This window comes from Procambarus clarkii, chromosome 17 (assembly GCF_040958095.1).
Source record: "Procambarus clarkii isolate CNS0578487 chromosome 17, FALCON_Pclarkii_2.0, whole genome shotgun sequence".
Taxonomy (NCBI): Eukaryota; Metazoa; Arthropoda; class Malacostraca; order Decapoda; family Cambaridae; genus Procambarus; species Procambarus clarkii.
In genome coordinates, this window is record NC_091166.1 from 33,820,075 (window position 1) to 33,834,031 (window position 13,957).

Sequence of the window (13,957 nt, forward strand, 5' to 3'; positions counted from 1 at the left end):
CTGTAGAGTATGGAGGGAGGACGAGGCTTGCACCAACCCGTGAAATTGAAATATAATTATAATCCGGTCTCTCGAAACAGTCAAGAGAGGCTGAAGTAAATTTAATTTTAGGATCCCCATGACTGCTTAGCGAAGATAAACCCACAATGTTATGTTGTCCGCTCAACTCTTGGGGTACATACCTTTACACTGAGAGTAGCCTGGTCTCTAGGTTGTGCCCGTGGAGAAAAATCCTTCTTGTAAGTTGTTCAACACGTCCAGATTCCTAAAACTGGTTATATGTATGCATAGTAGTATAATATGATGCGATAATAGAATACGAATAATCATATAATCTGTTAGGTTATACGAGGGGAGGAAGACGAGTGACAATCAGACGTCAGACACAACCAACAACTCGCCACAGTTGTACAAAGGAGCAATATTGTATAGGACTGGCTGATGTTAAGTGAGCCAGCCCTCTGCCAAGACTGCCAACCCACTACGTCACTCCCGAAGTAAACAAGCCAGAGAGACACGGAGTCAATAATTGGGCAGTTAGCACTCAACATAGCTCGTGGGAGTTGGCAATACCAGATGTTTGAACAGTTTAACTACGTGCTCACCTTAATATAAACACATCCAACTTCCCCCCCCCCACCTATCAATAAATGTATAATTCCAGGAATAATATACATTTTTCTTGCACATTTTTCGCTATGGATTGTTTTAATTTGTTGAAAACGTTTTTTGTATAAGAAGCCTATTAGTGTATGGGAAGTTTCATTGCAGGAGGATAATTCATGTATGACAACGTTAATATTTACGGTGATGTTGTTCAGAAAGCCTCTAATGAGGCTGTTATTCTGGGTCTAGTGCTCTTGTCCTTCTTGACCTGACCTGGGGCTAGATTTAGGAAGCAGTTACGCAAACACTTACGATCCTGTACATCTTTTCTCAACCTTTGGCGGCTTTGTTTACAATTATTAAACACTTAGTGAGCTCCGAAGCACCAGGAGGCTGTTTATAACAATAACAACTTTTTTTTTTTTACATGCAAAGCATGCAATTTAAATACAATAAAAACAGAGAAAACATAACAAAACAAAACAAAACAATAAACCACCGGCCAGAAGGGCCGACAGCACAGTACAACAAAGTACAAACACGGTAAATCCATTGAAAAACACAGCAGACACAAAATAAGAACAATGAGAAAGAATCAAGCTCGACACCGTATACATCCTGGACCGGGACCCTGAGCATGTCACTCAAGACCAAGTCCACAAGCGGGTAACCCGCATGGTCAGTAAACTCCAATCCTATGGAGTTTACCCTCACGATAGCTGGAAGATGGCTGCCCATCGCAAACACGCCACGTCCACACCACAAAGAACAGCAGGGAGGGTAGAGACACCCACACCCCCTGCCGTCCAAAACGGCAACTACCCCAAACTGCCGGAGCGGTCAAGCGACACGTTTACACCGCACGGCAGCTCAGGTGAGACTCCACAATAACAACAGTTGATAGGCAAGTTTTCATGCTTGTAAACTGTTTAATAAATGTAACCAAAGCCGTCAAAGATTGAGGTAAGATGTACACGTTCGTAAGTACTCGTGTAACTGCTTCGTGAATCTGCCCCAGGTCACCACTATTACCATCTGCCGATAACGTAATGTTGTCTGAGGAATTATGATCACGTGTCCTTTCTATAATCCTAATATTCTGAGAACTGGAGTTGTTATTAATAGAGGAAATATTAGTATTAATATGGTGTAAATCATAGTAATTTGTGATTGATGTAAATTTTGACATAAATTTAACAAGTACATAAGTGTGGGTTTTTATCTTATGCTATTATGTCTGTAAGAAGACATTACCATTATTGATAGCTAGACTGTTAAGTGTAGCTATGGCTATGGTGACTCAGTGAGGTAATGGAGGTGTGTTTTTGAGGAGGGCAGAGTTGTGGGGCGCCGGGCCAGTCCATGGTCCACCACAACAACAACAACATGTTGTGGTGTATTGTATCCAGTGTAATGGGACTTTAGCACCACTGGTCAGTTTGGACCAGTCGAAGGCCTTCGATGGGGTTTGTTGTTTGATGTGTCGCGTCGTTTAGGGGTGAATGACTGGATTTTGGATTGGGAACAGATGCTGTATTTGAACTGTCAGGATTGTGTATGTATTAATCGTATGACATTTTACTTTAGGGAGATCGCTGAGGCAATAGTGTACCTTGTCGATGTCACTGTTCGTTGTACACCATGCTGGCGCTCCTTTGTAAGGTTCTGGCACCTATGTTGCCGGTCGGGTTTCCAAAGTTACCGCTTGGGCTGATGGTTGTGGTTGTTGTTGTGGTGATGGTGGTGGTGGTGTGTGGATATGTGGAAGATTCGTCTTTGGTCGTGGGCTCGAATGAGGGCCTTTTAAGGGCACTTGAAACTGTCGGTTTGAGAAGGCGACTGGGGCTGTCTGAAATGGTCGAGCAGGTGCCGGGTCGCAGTGGTAAGACGCTCATCCGGCGCTTCGCGAGCGCTTTGGCCTGGGTTCGTATCCTGGCCGGGAAGTATTAACCGGGCGCCAATCCTTAACTGTAGCCTTTGTCCACCCAGCAGTGAATAGGTACCTGGTTGTTAAACAATTTGGCGAATCGGATTCCGGGGAAAATTTGGATTAAGAACCTTCCTGAAACGCAACGCGTGCTAGTGACTGTATAAGATTGTAAGAACTCTTGTATATATAAATACAAAAATATAAATAATAAGTATAAGACCTGTTTGATGGGTGTTGGTACCTGGTCGTCCCGGGTGGAGTGTCCTGTTGGAGGATTGAGGGTTGTGTCGATGTTAAATTCTTTGCAACTTCGGTGGTTTCCTGGTGTTGAGGAATTGATGCAGGAGACGTGGGAGATGGTACAGCGGTGGGTGTTCGTGGCAGTCGGGTTGAGGTCATGTAAAAAGTTGACAAAGTTGTTGTTGTTTTAGATTCAGCTACTGGGAACAGAACGTTCCAAGCAGCACGGGCTATGGTGAGCCTGTAGTGGACTTACCTGGCACAGAAGATGTGCTGAACTTGACGATATACGAGAGGGCGGTAGTGGTCAACTTGCGGGTACCGTCGAAGATATTGTATTTTACAAACTGCTTTCTGCCGAGAAGGCTGTGGCAAAGTCTCTGAATAGTGCAATTTGCCGATTTCTCTGCAAGGGCAAGTATGTCCTGGTAAGTATGTTATCGTTGTATGAGCATCGATCTCAGACTGGTCTTGGTCTGGTGGACGTGAACTGGAAGGTTGCTGCCATATTTGTTGTCACATTTCAGAGGGAGTTTGGCAGGGTTCGCCACCGCGTCGGGTCCTTGGTGCTCTACGAGTGAGTTATTGGTTGGGTGCTCCGGTTGTGGGTGATGTGGCATGTGTTCCCTCCGTATTCTTTTGGAATTGAGGTACTTCGGATGGTTTGTCAGCAGTCCGGTTATAGATGCTGGAACAGTAGTGCAGTATTGGTGTATAGTGGTGCTTCCCGCCAGCCAGTTGAAGAGTTGTACCCATGTTTGGACTGGCGGGAAGTTTGTGGTAATACAAAAGGCCGGTTTTAAGACCCATTGGTGCAGGATGGTAGCAGTCTTTCTTGCATGATTCTCTGGATGTTAACGCCCGATAACATATGTTGAATCTTTTCGAGTCGGATGGTTGTTTGCACGGTGGTGGTCAGGATGATCAACTGCATATGTTGTACGTCTGCGAGAGGTTGGAATGTTGTGTGGTGGGGGTTGCAGGACATGATGGAGCGTGTTGGGCCGCCTCCACGCTTGTACACGCCATCTGCTCCTTGATCTACTGCCCTGGGTGTAATAGGAGGCAGAGAAACACTATGACCAAACTGGTGACGGACGATAAATATTGTGTGTAGAATGGTCGTTTTTGCGACGATTGTCTGAAGTACAGTTCTTGGGTGACCTGGCTGGCGGGTTGAGGTGTACTGTACAGTGGTTGAGGCCGGGGTGTCTGGGGGGAAGGTGTACAACTAGTTCAAGGGAAGGTATGTGGCTGTGTATCATCCACAGCCTCTGTGAATGTTTGGGTCGATGGTGCCCGTCTTAGTATCTTGTAGGTGGGGGGGGGTGTATGGTGGGTGTTTCCTCTTGAAGTTTGATCTCTTATATTTCCTAATGTGTCACACCGTGAGTGTAAGATTCTTGGCGGCTAGGGGTTCTTTCTTTTCTGAGTTATACATGACCTGATAGTAATCATAATGAGACAATCAGTAGGAGCCATTAGGAGGATTCGAACCCTTACACTTGGTACTCCCAATCCCACGCCCTAAACCACAATCAACAACATTTAGTTCATCATCAAAAATCGTTTCTTCTAGTATTATTACCATACGACTAATTCTATAATATACTGTAGATTTGCATATAACCAGTAAATATAGATTTACACATACTGTCACTAAAGATTTCCATATAATTAGATACTGTGGATTTGTAGATAATCTGTCACTAGAGATTTCCATGTAATCAATACTCAATAGTGTCAAAACTTGTCAGAGAAGCTGTGATATGAAAGGCTTTTAAAGATAAACATATTTAAGTTTATATTTATTAGTGAAGAGCATATATTTAAGACAACCATGCATCGGGGAGTCATAATTAGAATCAAATAAGTCGTGTACAGATTGGGAAGAATATGTTAGTCTCTCAATATTTGGCAGGCACAATACCATTTTCTGTGGTTTATTGAGAATGAATCATTTTCTATGAGTTTGTTTCCTGGTAGACTTTGCCAAGTAGACGTAGAGTGAAGATTGAGTTCATTGTCGTACTGCTCGGAGTGTTGGGATATTATAAAGTGCGTATCATTAAACATTTTATACAGAAGGAGTTTTATCTGAGTTTTTGGAGTCAATTTGTAATTCTCTGAAGCAACAGAGTTGTGATAAATATATAACTGTGATAATTGGGACTTGACCATGGCTGCTTTCTTGATTAAGTCTTAAAGAACAAAAGACATTGTTCTTCAGTAACGTGATCTCAACCACTCACATCTAACGTATACTCTAAGGCATATTCTGAGTCAGTACACCAAGTTGGTAACACTGGGGATGGCCAGTAATGTCCTCTTATAAATTACGTCTCAATTTGGCCGTTTGCTCGTACGACCGAAAATGGACGTAATTTGAAAAAAAAAATGAAAATATATTTTAGATTTTTTTTTTTTCTAAAACAGTAAGTTAAGGGTCCTCTGGTAGGTTAGGAGGGCAGGAAATTCTCCTAAAGTTTCAAAACGTCATGAAAAACGTTAATTGAAAGTTTCCTCTCCTAACTTTACCGAGTAAGTCACAGGACTCACAACAGAAAACGGACCACTACTTCACTTTCGTGAGCCAATTTCATTTTAAATTATATCCATTTTTGGTCATAGCGCGCATACGAGCGAAAAGTGACGTTGTTTTAAGAGGACGGGTTGGTCAGTACTCTGTGGTCACTGTACGTGTTGGCTCAGGAAGATTATTGTTACCACATCCAATAGTTTAGCTCTCCATCACTTCATTTGTCATCGAGCCTTCCAGTGCCTTCTCTCCACTGGACTTCACACAGTAAATCTCTCATCTTACTGTTGTCTCCACGTCTGTGGTCTCTCATATTCCGTGTTTCTTTGTCTATCCAGTTCCTTTAGCTCCATTATGTACTGAAACATGATAACACTTGCCCCTTCCGCGTCATCTCATACTCTATATTCTCTACCTGTGCCTCATTTTGGGTAAACACCAAGTCTAACATGGCTGGTGGGTCATCTTCCCTTCCTCTTGTTGGTTCTGTATTATGTTGTTTCAAGAAGTGTTTATCTACCAGTTTTGGGTTGGGCTTGCTATGTCGTTTTCATATTGCCCTTCTGCCTCTATTCTCACCCTGACGTATTCATTCCTGGCTCTCTGGCAACGTTCTCTGCTCTCTAGTGTTCTATTATTTCTATAGTTTATCCACGCTCTTTTACTTTGTTGCTTAGCTAGCCTATATCTCTGATTAAACCATGGGTTTCTCATCTGCATTTCATTTTTTACCTTTTGGGCCGGGATAAACTTTTCTGCTCATCCTAGTGAGTTCCCTGACATGTTGGCTTAGAAAGTTTCTTGTCGCCACCTCCACTAGTTTGGCTCTCCATGTATCCTCTCCTCCGTGCGGTTCCTTGTTCTCCCAGTCTATCCTTCCGTGATTGAAGTCCCTCATGATGGGCAGATGGGATCGATTTCTACAGGCAGCAGAGGCTGCCCTCACAATTATGTTATTAACTGCCATGTTGTTTCTGTCATACTCTAGTCTGGGGTCTTCTGTCATTTGGTGGAAGGTTATATATCACTGCTACTACTACGCTAGGTCCTCCCATGGTCATGGTGCCTGTTATGTAGTCTCTAAACCCTTCACAGCCCGGGATGACCATCTCCTTGAAACTCCATTCCTTTCTCATGAGTAGGGCCACTCTGCCTCCTCCCCTACCCTCCCTCTCTTTCCTTATTACAGTGTAATCCTGGGGGAACACTGCATTTGTTATGATTCCTGAGAGTTTTGTTTCCGTGGTTCCCATTACATCTGGGTTTACTTCTTGTGCTCTTTCCCTAAGTTGACTCGCCTTGCTTGTAATCCCATCTATGTTCGTGTACATCACCTTGAAGCTGACTCTTTTCTGTCCATCCACAGTTTCTGTTGATTCCCCTAGAGTAGGAAAACATGGAGGGTATGGGATGGGGAGGGAGAAGGGGGGCCCTGGGTCGTGAGGGGAGCTGAGAGAGAGTGTGTGTGTGGGGGGGGGGGGCGTGTGTATGTGTGTGTGTGTGTGAGTGTGTGTGTGAGGGGCGTGTGTATGTGTGTGTGTGAGTGTTTGTGTGTAAATGTGTGTGTGTGGGCGTGTGTGTGTGTGTGTGTATACATAATTAACCACAAGAGGAGTAACGAAGGCTACCAATCTTGCCTAAGTAAGGTGAGAAAATAATCTTGACTTTCAATATTTCGCCAACTGGTAATATGTTAGTCCATTCCTCGTTCGATACCCCAGCGGGAGTCAACACGTCTTCTTCCTTACCTACCTCCACTGGTGTTGATGTCTGCTTCTCTGGGATGTTGATGTCAGCTGCTACCCTGGGGTTGATGTCTGCTGTACTGCATCTCTGTTGTTCTTCACACATAGGAATGTAGAACATCTTTGGTTGTTCCTCAGCTCCTTCAGCAACGTCATTATCAAACTGCCTCTCCGCTTCTCTCCTATCTCGTGTGTATTCATTTCTCGTCCTCTTTAGGGCTTCTTTATTGTTCTCTGTAGTTAGTCCAGGTGTGTTTCTCCTCTAGCTTCCCTGCCTCGCCTGTTTAATCCGGGGATTTACTTGACTTTGTTCATCCACCTCCTTCTTGAGTGTTGTGCACTGTTCCGTTGAGCTCGGCACCTTTCCCAGCAGTGAATTCCATCATGTCGAGTGCTGTCTTCCCTTCCATTTCTCTTTCCCATTGGGCCTCCCGTAGTAAGTCGCAAGTGTGTAATCTCTCTTCATCTTCAGCGGTGTCTTTGTGTAAACAATTCCTTCAGCTCCACGAGGTATTGAAGCAGGACAGTGGTCGCTGGCTCCTAGAGCTCTTAGGGCTCCTAGAGCTCTTAGGGCTTCTAGGGCTCCTAGAGCTCTTAGGGCTCCTAGACCTCTTAGGGCTCCTAGAGCTCTTAGGGCTCCTAGACCTCTTAGGGCTCCTAGAGCTCTTAGGGCTTCTAGAGCTCCTAGGGCTCCTAGACCTCCTAGGGCTTCTAGAGCTCCTAGGGCTCCTAGAGCTCTTAGGGCTCCTAGAGCTCTAAGGGCTCCTAGACCTCCTAGGGCTTCTAGAGCTCTTAGGGCTCCTAAACCTCCTAGGGCTTCTAGAGCTCCTAGGGCTCCTAGAGCTCTTAGGGCTCCTAGAGCTCCTAGGACTCCTAGAGCTCCTAGGGCTCCTAGACCTCCTAGGGCTTCTAGAACTCCTAGAGCTCCTAGGGCTCCTAGGGCTCCTAAGGCTCCTAGACCTCCTACGGCTTCTGGAGCTCCTAGGGCTCCTAGAGTTCCTAGGACTCCTAGGGCTCCTAGGGGCTCCTATAGCTCCTAGGGCTCCAAGAGCTCCTGGAGGCATCTCAACATCTGCTTCATATTGGGAAAACAGTCACCATGTCCACCAGGTTTGGTCACCATGTCTCATGTCACCGTCGTGGGAATCCTTATAAGACACTGCTACCACAACCCTCATGTCCCCCACTTTGGTGGAAGGTGGGGGGACAGGGGGTGGTGGTGGTAGTGGGACGGGGGTGGTGGTGGTAGTGGGACGGGTGTTGTGGTGGTGGTAGTGGGACGGGTGTAGTGGTGGTGGTAGTGGGACGGGTGTTGTGGTGGTGGTAGTGGGACGGGTGTAGTAGTGGTGGTAGTGGGACGGGGGTGGTGGTGGTAGTGGGACGGGAGTGGTGGTGGTAGTGGGACGGGTGTTGTGGTGGTAGTGGGACGGGTGTTGTGGTGGTGGTAGTGGGACGGGTGTAGTGGTGGTGGTAGTGGGACGGGTGTAGTGGTGGTGGTAGTGGGACGGAGGTGGTGGTGGTAGTGGGACGGGTGTAGTGGTGGTGGTAGTGGGACGGGGGTGGTGGTGGTAGTGGGACGGGTGTAGTGGTGGTGGTAGTGGGACGGGTGTAGTGGGGGTGGTAGTGGGACGGGGGTGGTGGTGGTAGTGGGACGGGTGTAGTGGTGGTGGTAGTGGGACGGGAGTGGTGGTGGTAGTGGGACGGGTGTAGTGGTGGTGGTAGTGGGACGGGTGTAGTGGGGGTGGTAGTGGGATGGGTGTAGTGGTGGTGGTAGTGGGACGGGTGTAGTGGTGGTGGTAGTGGGACAGGTATAGTGGTGGTGGTAGTGGGACAGGTATAGTGGTGGTGGTAGTGGGACGGGTGTAGTGGTGGTGGTAGTGGGACGGGTATAGTGGTGGTGGTAGTGGGACGGGTGTAGTGGTGGTGGTAGTGGGACGGGTGTAGTGGTGGTGGTAGTGGGACGGGTGTGATGGTGGGACGGGGGAGTGTGTGTGTGGGTTAAGAGATTTAACAAAATCTAAGCTTCAGCACAAATGGCCAAAGTATTAATAATTTGTATGCAAGAATAGTAACATTGAAGCTCCGAGGATCAATATACCTATATGTTTGGACCAAAGGTGAGGCGGCTCTTGATCGCACCGGTCTCTTGTGACCTCTGGGGAGGGGGGGGGGGAGAGAGAGGGAGAGAGAGAGAGTGGCTCTCTCTCTCACATACTTCATACTTCAGCCACGTTATTGTGACTCATCGCCTGCATAGAGAGAGAGAAAGAGAGAGAGAGAGAGAGAGAGAGAGAGAGAGAGAGAGAGAGAGAGAGAGAGAGAGAGAGAGAGAGAGAGAGAGAGAGAGAGAGAGAGAGTAGAGGTAGGAGAGAGTGTTGATCTGCAGGTGAGCATCTCACCTGGCTGACTCCATTATCACAATGTTCCTTCAGTATTCCTCTCAGCTCCCCCCCCCTTCCCCAGCCCCATCTAAGGCAGAAAGGGGGGAGGGAGGAACTTATAGGGAGGGAGGAGGGGGTGGGAAGGGGCCGGGGGGAGGGGGGAGCGATGTCGCATGTTACTGATCATAGTATTGACTACACTTGTACTGACCCTGCTGGTAGCCATGTTGGTAATCATACTAATGACATTATTGATTATATCCAGGTTATCAATACGGACGTAGCCCCAGGAGTACTGTGAGTCACACATGCAGTACGCAGACACCGCCCGGCACCCACAGTCACGACACTCCCTCAGTCAGGCGTCAGAGTATCCCGGTGTTCACTTTCCACGGGTTCTACTCCTGTCTTCTGGGTACCATAAGGTACCTTCTCTACTAAATGCTGACGTAGCACTGGTACAGTAGGTACTACACTGGTAGTGAAGTACCTACTGTACCCTAACGCTACTCATGGTACTCCCTAGTAGGGAAGACCTAAACATAGTCATATATCTTTATATAAAATAAATATATTACTTCCAGGCAGTCTTATTCTGCCAGAGTCAAACCTCATCCCACCTCTCCGTTTTCTGTGAGAGATAATCATCAGAATGACTTCAGATGTCCATAATATTCATCAAATACACTGTAATACAACAACATTTATCCACAATTCCTTTTGGTCATAACAATTATCCCACTTAGACTCACAAGATCTATTGTGGTCCACAAACACCCAGAGAACCTCCTCACCACCATCACTGGTGGTGCTGTATTCTGGTGTATGTCCAATATACAATATATTGTATATCCAATATACAGTCCACTCACTAAGTTAATTAAATTAACAAATTAACTTACCCACATAATCCCACAGCTACAAGAATTGAATAACTGAATGATTCTCATAAAATTCGTTCGTGAATGTATGAGATACATAGAGTGTCCTTGATACATGCAGTGTCCTTGATACATGCAATGTCCTTGATACATGCAGAGTCCATGATACACACAGTGTCCTTGATACATGCAGTGTCCTTGATACATGCAGTGTCCATGATACATACAGTGTCCATGATACACACAGTGTCCATGATACACACAGTGTCCATGATACACACAGTGTCCTTGATACATGCAGTGTCCATGATACACACAGTGTCCTTGATACACACAGTGTCCATGATACACACAGTGTCCATGATACACACAGTGTCCATGATACACACAGTGTCCTTGATACACACAGTGTCCTTGATACACACAGTGTCCATGATACACACAGTGTCCATGATACACACAGTGTCCTTGATACACACAGTGTCCTTGATACACACAGTGTCCATGATACACACAGTGTCCTTGATACACACAGTGTCCATGATACACACAGTGTCCTTGATACACACAGTGTCCATGATACACACAGTGTCCATGATACACACAGTGTCCATGATACACACAGTGTCCATGATACACACAGTGTCCATGATACACACAGTGTCCATGATACATGCAGTGTCCTTGATATTCACAGTGTCCATGATACATGCAGTGTCCTTGATACACACAGTGTCCATGATACACAAAGTGTCTTTATATCTTTACCGGAATCTTAAGCCACAATTAGAGCCATTAGCACAGGACGACAACGGCGCTGTTCCGCTACAGGCAGAGTATCTTCTCCCATGTGTTAATAGTTGGACGCAATTACAGGCAGCGGGAGGTAGTTAAACACTGGGACCACCCTCAACTTCAGTAAGCGTCTGAGTAGAACTAAAATAATCAAAGGAAAACTGTGAAAATTTTTAAAATAAACTGTGTATTTATTTTTTTATTTATTTTGCATTGCCGACAGCTGGAGTTCCAGTGGAGACTCGCTGGGTCCGTCGCCATTAATCTTGAGGCTGCTTACTTGCCGACGTGTAAATTTTTTGGTTATAGATGCCAACCTGTCCTCTTACAATCTGTCCTCCTACAACCTGTCCTCCTACAACCTGTCCTCCTACAACCTGTCCTCCTACAACCTGTCCTCCTACAACCTGTCCTCCTACAACCTGTCCTCCTACAGCCTGTCCTCCTACAACCTGTCCTCCTACAATCTGTCCTCCTACAACCTGTCCTCCTACAACCTGTCCTCCTACAACCTGTCCTCCTACAACCTGTCCTCCTACAGCCTGTCCTCCTACAACCTGTCCTCCTACAACCTGTCCTCCTACAACCTGTCCTACAACCTGTCCTCCTACAGCCTGTCCTCCTACAGCCTGTCCTCCTACAACCTGTCCTCCTACAACCTGTCCTCCTACAACCTGTCCTCCTATAACCTGTCCTCCTACAACCTGTCCTCTTACAACCTGTCCTCCTACAACCTGTCCTCCTACAACCTGTCCTCCTACAACCTGTCCTCCTATAACCTGTCCTCCTACAACCTGTCCTCCTACAACCTGTCCTCCTACAACCTGTCCTCCTACAACCTGTCCTCCTACAACCTGTCCTCCTACAACCTGTCCTCATATAACCTGTCCTCCTACAACCTGTCCTCCTACAACCTGTCCTCCTACAACCTGTCCTCCTACAACCTGTCCTCCTACAACCTGTCCTCCTACAGCCTGTCCTCCTACAACCTGTCCTCCTATAACCTGTCCTAATACAACCTGTCCTCCTACAACCTGTCCTCCTACAACCTGTCCTCATACAACCTGTCCTCCTAAAACCTGTCCTCCTCCAACCTGTCCTCCTACAATCTGTCCTCCTATAACCTGTCCTCCTACAACCTGTCCTCCTACAGCCTGTCCTCCTATAACCTGTCCTCCTACAACCTGTCCTCTTACAACCTGTCCTCCTACAACCTGTCCTCCTACAACCTGTCCTCCTACAACCTGTCCTCCTACAACCTGTCCTCCTATAACCTGTCCTCCTACAACCTGTCCTCCTACAACCTGTCTTCCTACAGCCTGTCTTCCTACAGCCTGTCCTCCTACAGCCTGTCCTCTTACAGCCTGTCCTCTTACAGCCTGTCCTCTTACAGCCTGTCCTCCTACAGCCTGTCCTCTTATAACCTGACCTCTTACAACCTGTCCTCTTACAACCTGTCCTCTTACAACCTGTCCTCTTATAACCTGTCCTCTTATAACGTGTCCTCTTACAACCTGTCCTCTTATAACCTGTCCTTCTACAACCTGTCCTGTTACAACCTGTCCTCTTACAACCTGTCCTCCTACAACATGTCCTCCTACAACATGTCCTCTTACAACCTGTCCTCTTACATCCTGTCCTCTTACAACCTGTCCTCTTACAACCTGTCCTCCTACAACCTGTCCTGTTACAACCTGTCCTCTTACAACCTGTCCTCTTACAACCTGTCCTCTTTCAACCTGTCCTCTTACAACCTGTCCTCTTTCAACCTGTCCTCTTACAACCTGTCCTCTTACAACCTGTCGTCATATAACCTGTCCTACAACCTGTCCCCCAACAACCTGTCCTCTTTCCACTGTGGGAAAGAACGTCGCTTTTCGGCCGTATGCGTTACATTAAACCAAAAATTATCGCATTAGAAAATGGAAGCGGATGCCGAAAGTGACGTACTGTCCCGTTTTCTGTTTTGGGTCCTCTGGTAGGTTAGGAGGGACCACTTTAAATTGACCGTTGTCTTGACGATGGGAAACCTTAAGAGGACGGGCTGATCGATGACTTTACAGACTACTACAATTAATGATAATGTGACCAGATAAGATTTATTGTATTTACTAACCTATTCCAAGTTTTTTTCCTACCACAGACGTGGCCAGACATTAACAATGCTAACCAGCATAAATACATTTTCTTCTGTCCTCCATGGACAGGGTGAGAGATTTGTCAAACATACAGTTCAGGGATTTCTTGAACAATCAACCACAGAAGGTGATTGTAGTGCTGTTAAAATGCTAACCTAACCTACAGACATAAATACACAAATACACAGATTTACGTCTGGATAATATTAACAGTTGTGTCTTTATTCAGGCAGTACGAGGATTTAAACACTACCAACAATTCATTCAGTTCTCCTTATCCTGGAATATAAATATAATTACTGATTATAATTCTTGTGTAATCTTAATTAACACTAACATCATGAACTTTCCTCTGTGGGAATTGTGTGGAAATTTCAATTATCTGGTTATACAGTCTATTCACTTAATATTAAATATTAATATATACAGTCTAGTTACTAAAAGAAAAGAAAATATATATATATATTAGACACATTATCCCACAACACACCTTGCCAAAACGTTCCAGCTATGTGTCCATATGTTTGGTTCTTACACACACACACACACACACGATTGTGTGTGTGTGTACTCACCTAATTGTGCTTGCGGTGGTTGAGCTTAGTCTTATGCTTGACTAGATATGGACTCCATGCTGGAGCCGCATACTCCAGGATTGGTCTGACATATGTGGTATACAAAGATCTGAAAGATTCCTTACAT

The 13,957-nt window shown here is 45.9% G+C and overlaps 2 protein-coding genes across 3 annotated transcripts in view; both read left to right on the plus strand.

Moving 5' to 3' along the window:
- The window catches only part of LOC123772378 (ribosome-binding protein 1), a 145,310-nt gene that overhangs the window by 4,165 nt on the left and 127,188 nt on the right, over window positions 1–13,957 (plus strand). The window lies entirely within an intron of this gene.
- Window positions 1,333–8,100, plus strand: LOC123772526 (DBF4-type zinc finger-containing protein 2 homolog). The gene is made up of 2 exons (XM_069326114.1): window positions 1,333–1,480; window positions 7,562–8,100. Exons 1-2 carry the CDS (start codon window positions 1,333–1,335, stop codon window positions 8,098–8,100), a joined length of 687 nt encoding a protein of 228 aa, XP_069182215.1.

Coding starts and splice junctions, on each gene's coding strand:
- LOC123772526 (XM_069326114.1), top strand. CDS start 1,333: ATGGCTGCCCATCGCAAACACGCCACGTCCACACCACAAAGAACAGCA. Junction 1,481..7,561: donor TACACCGCACGGCAGCTCAG/GTGAGACTCCAC, acceptor CAATTCCTTCAG/CTCCACGAGGTATTGAAGCA.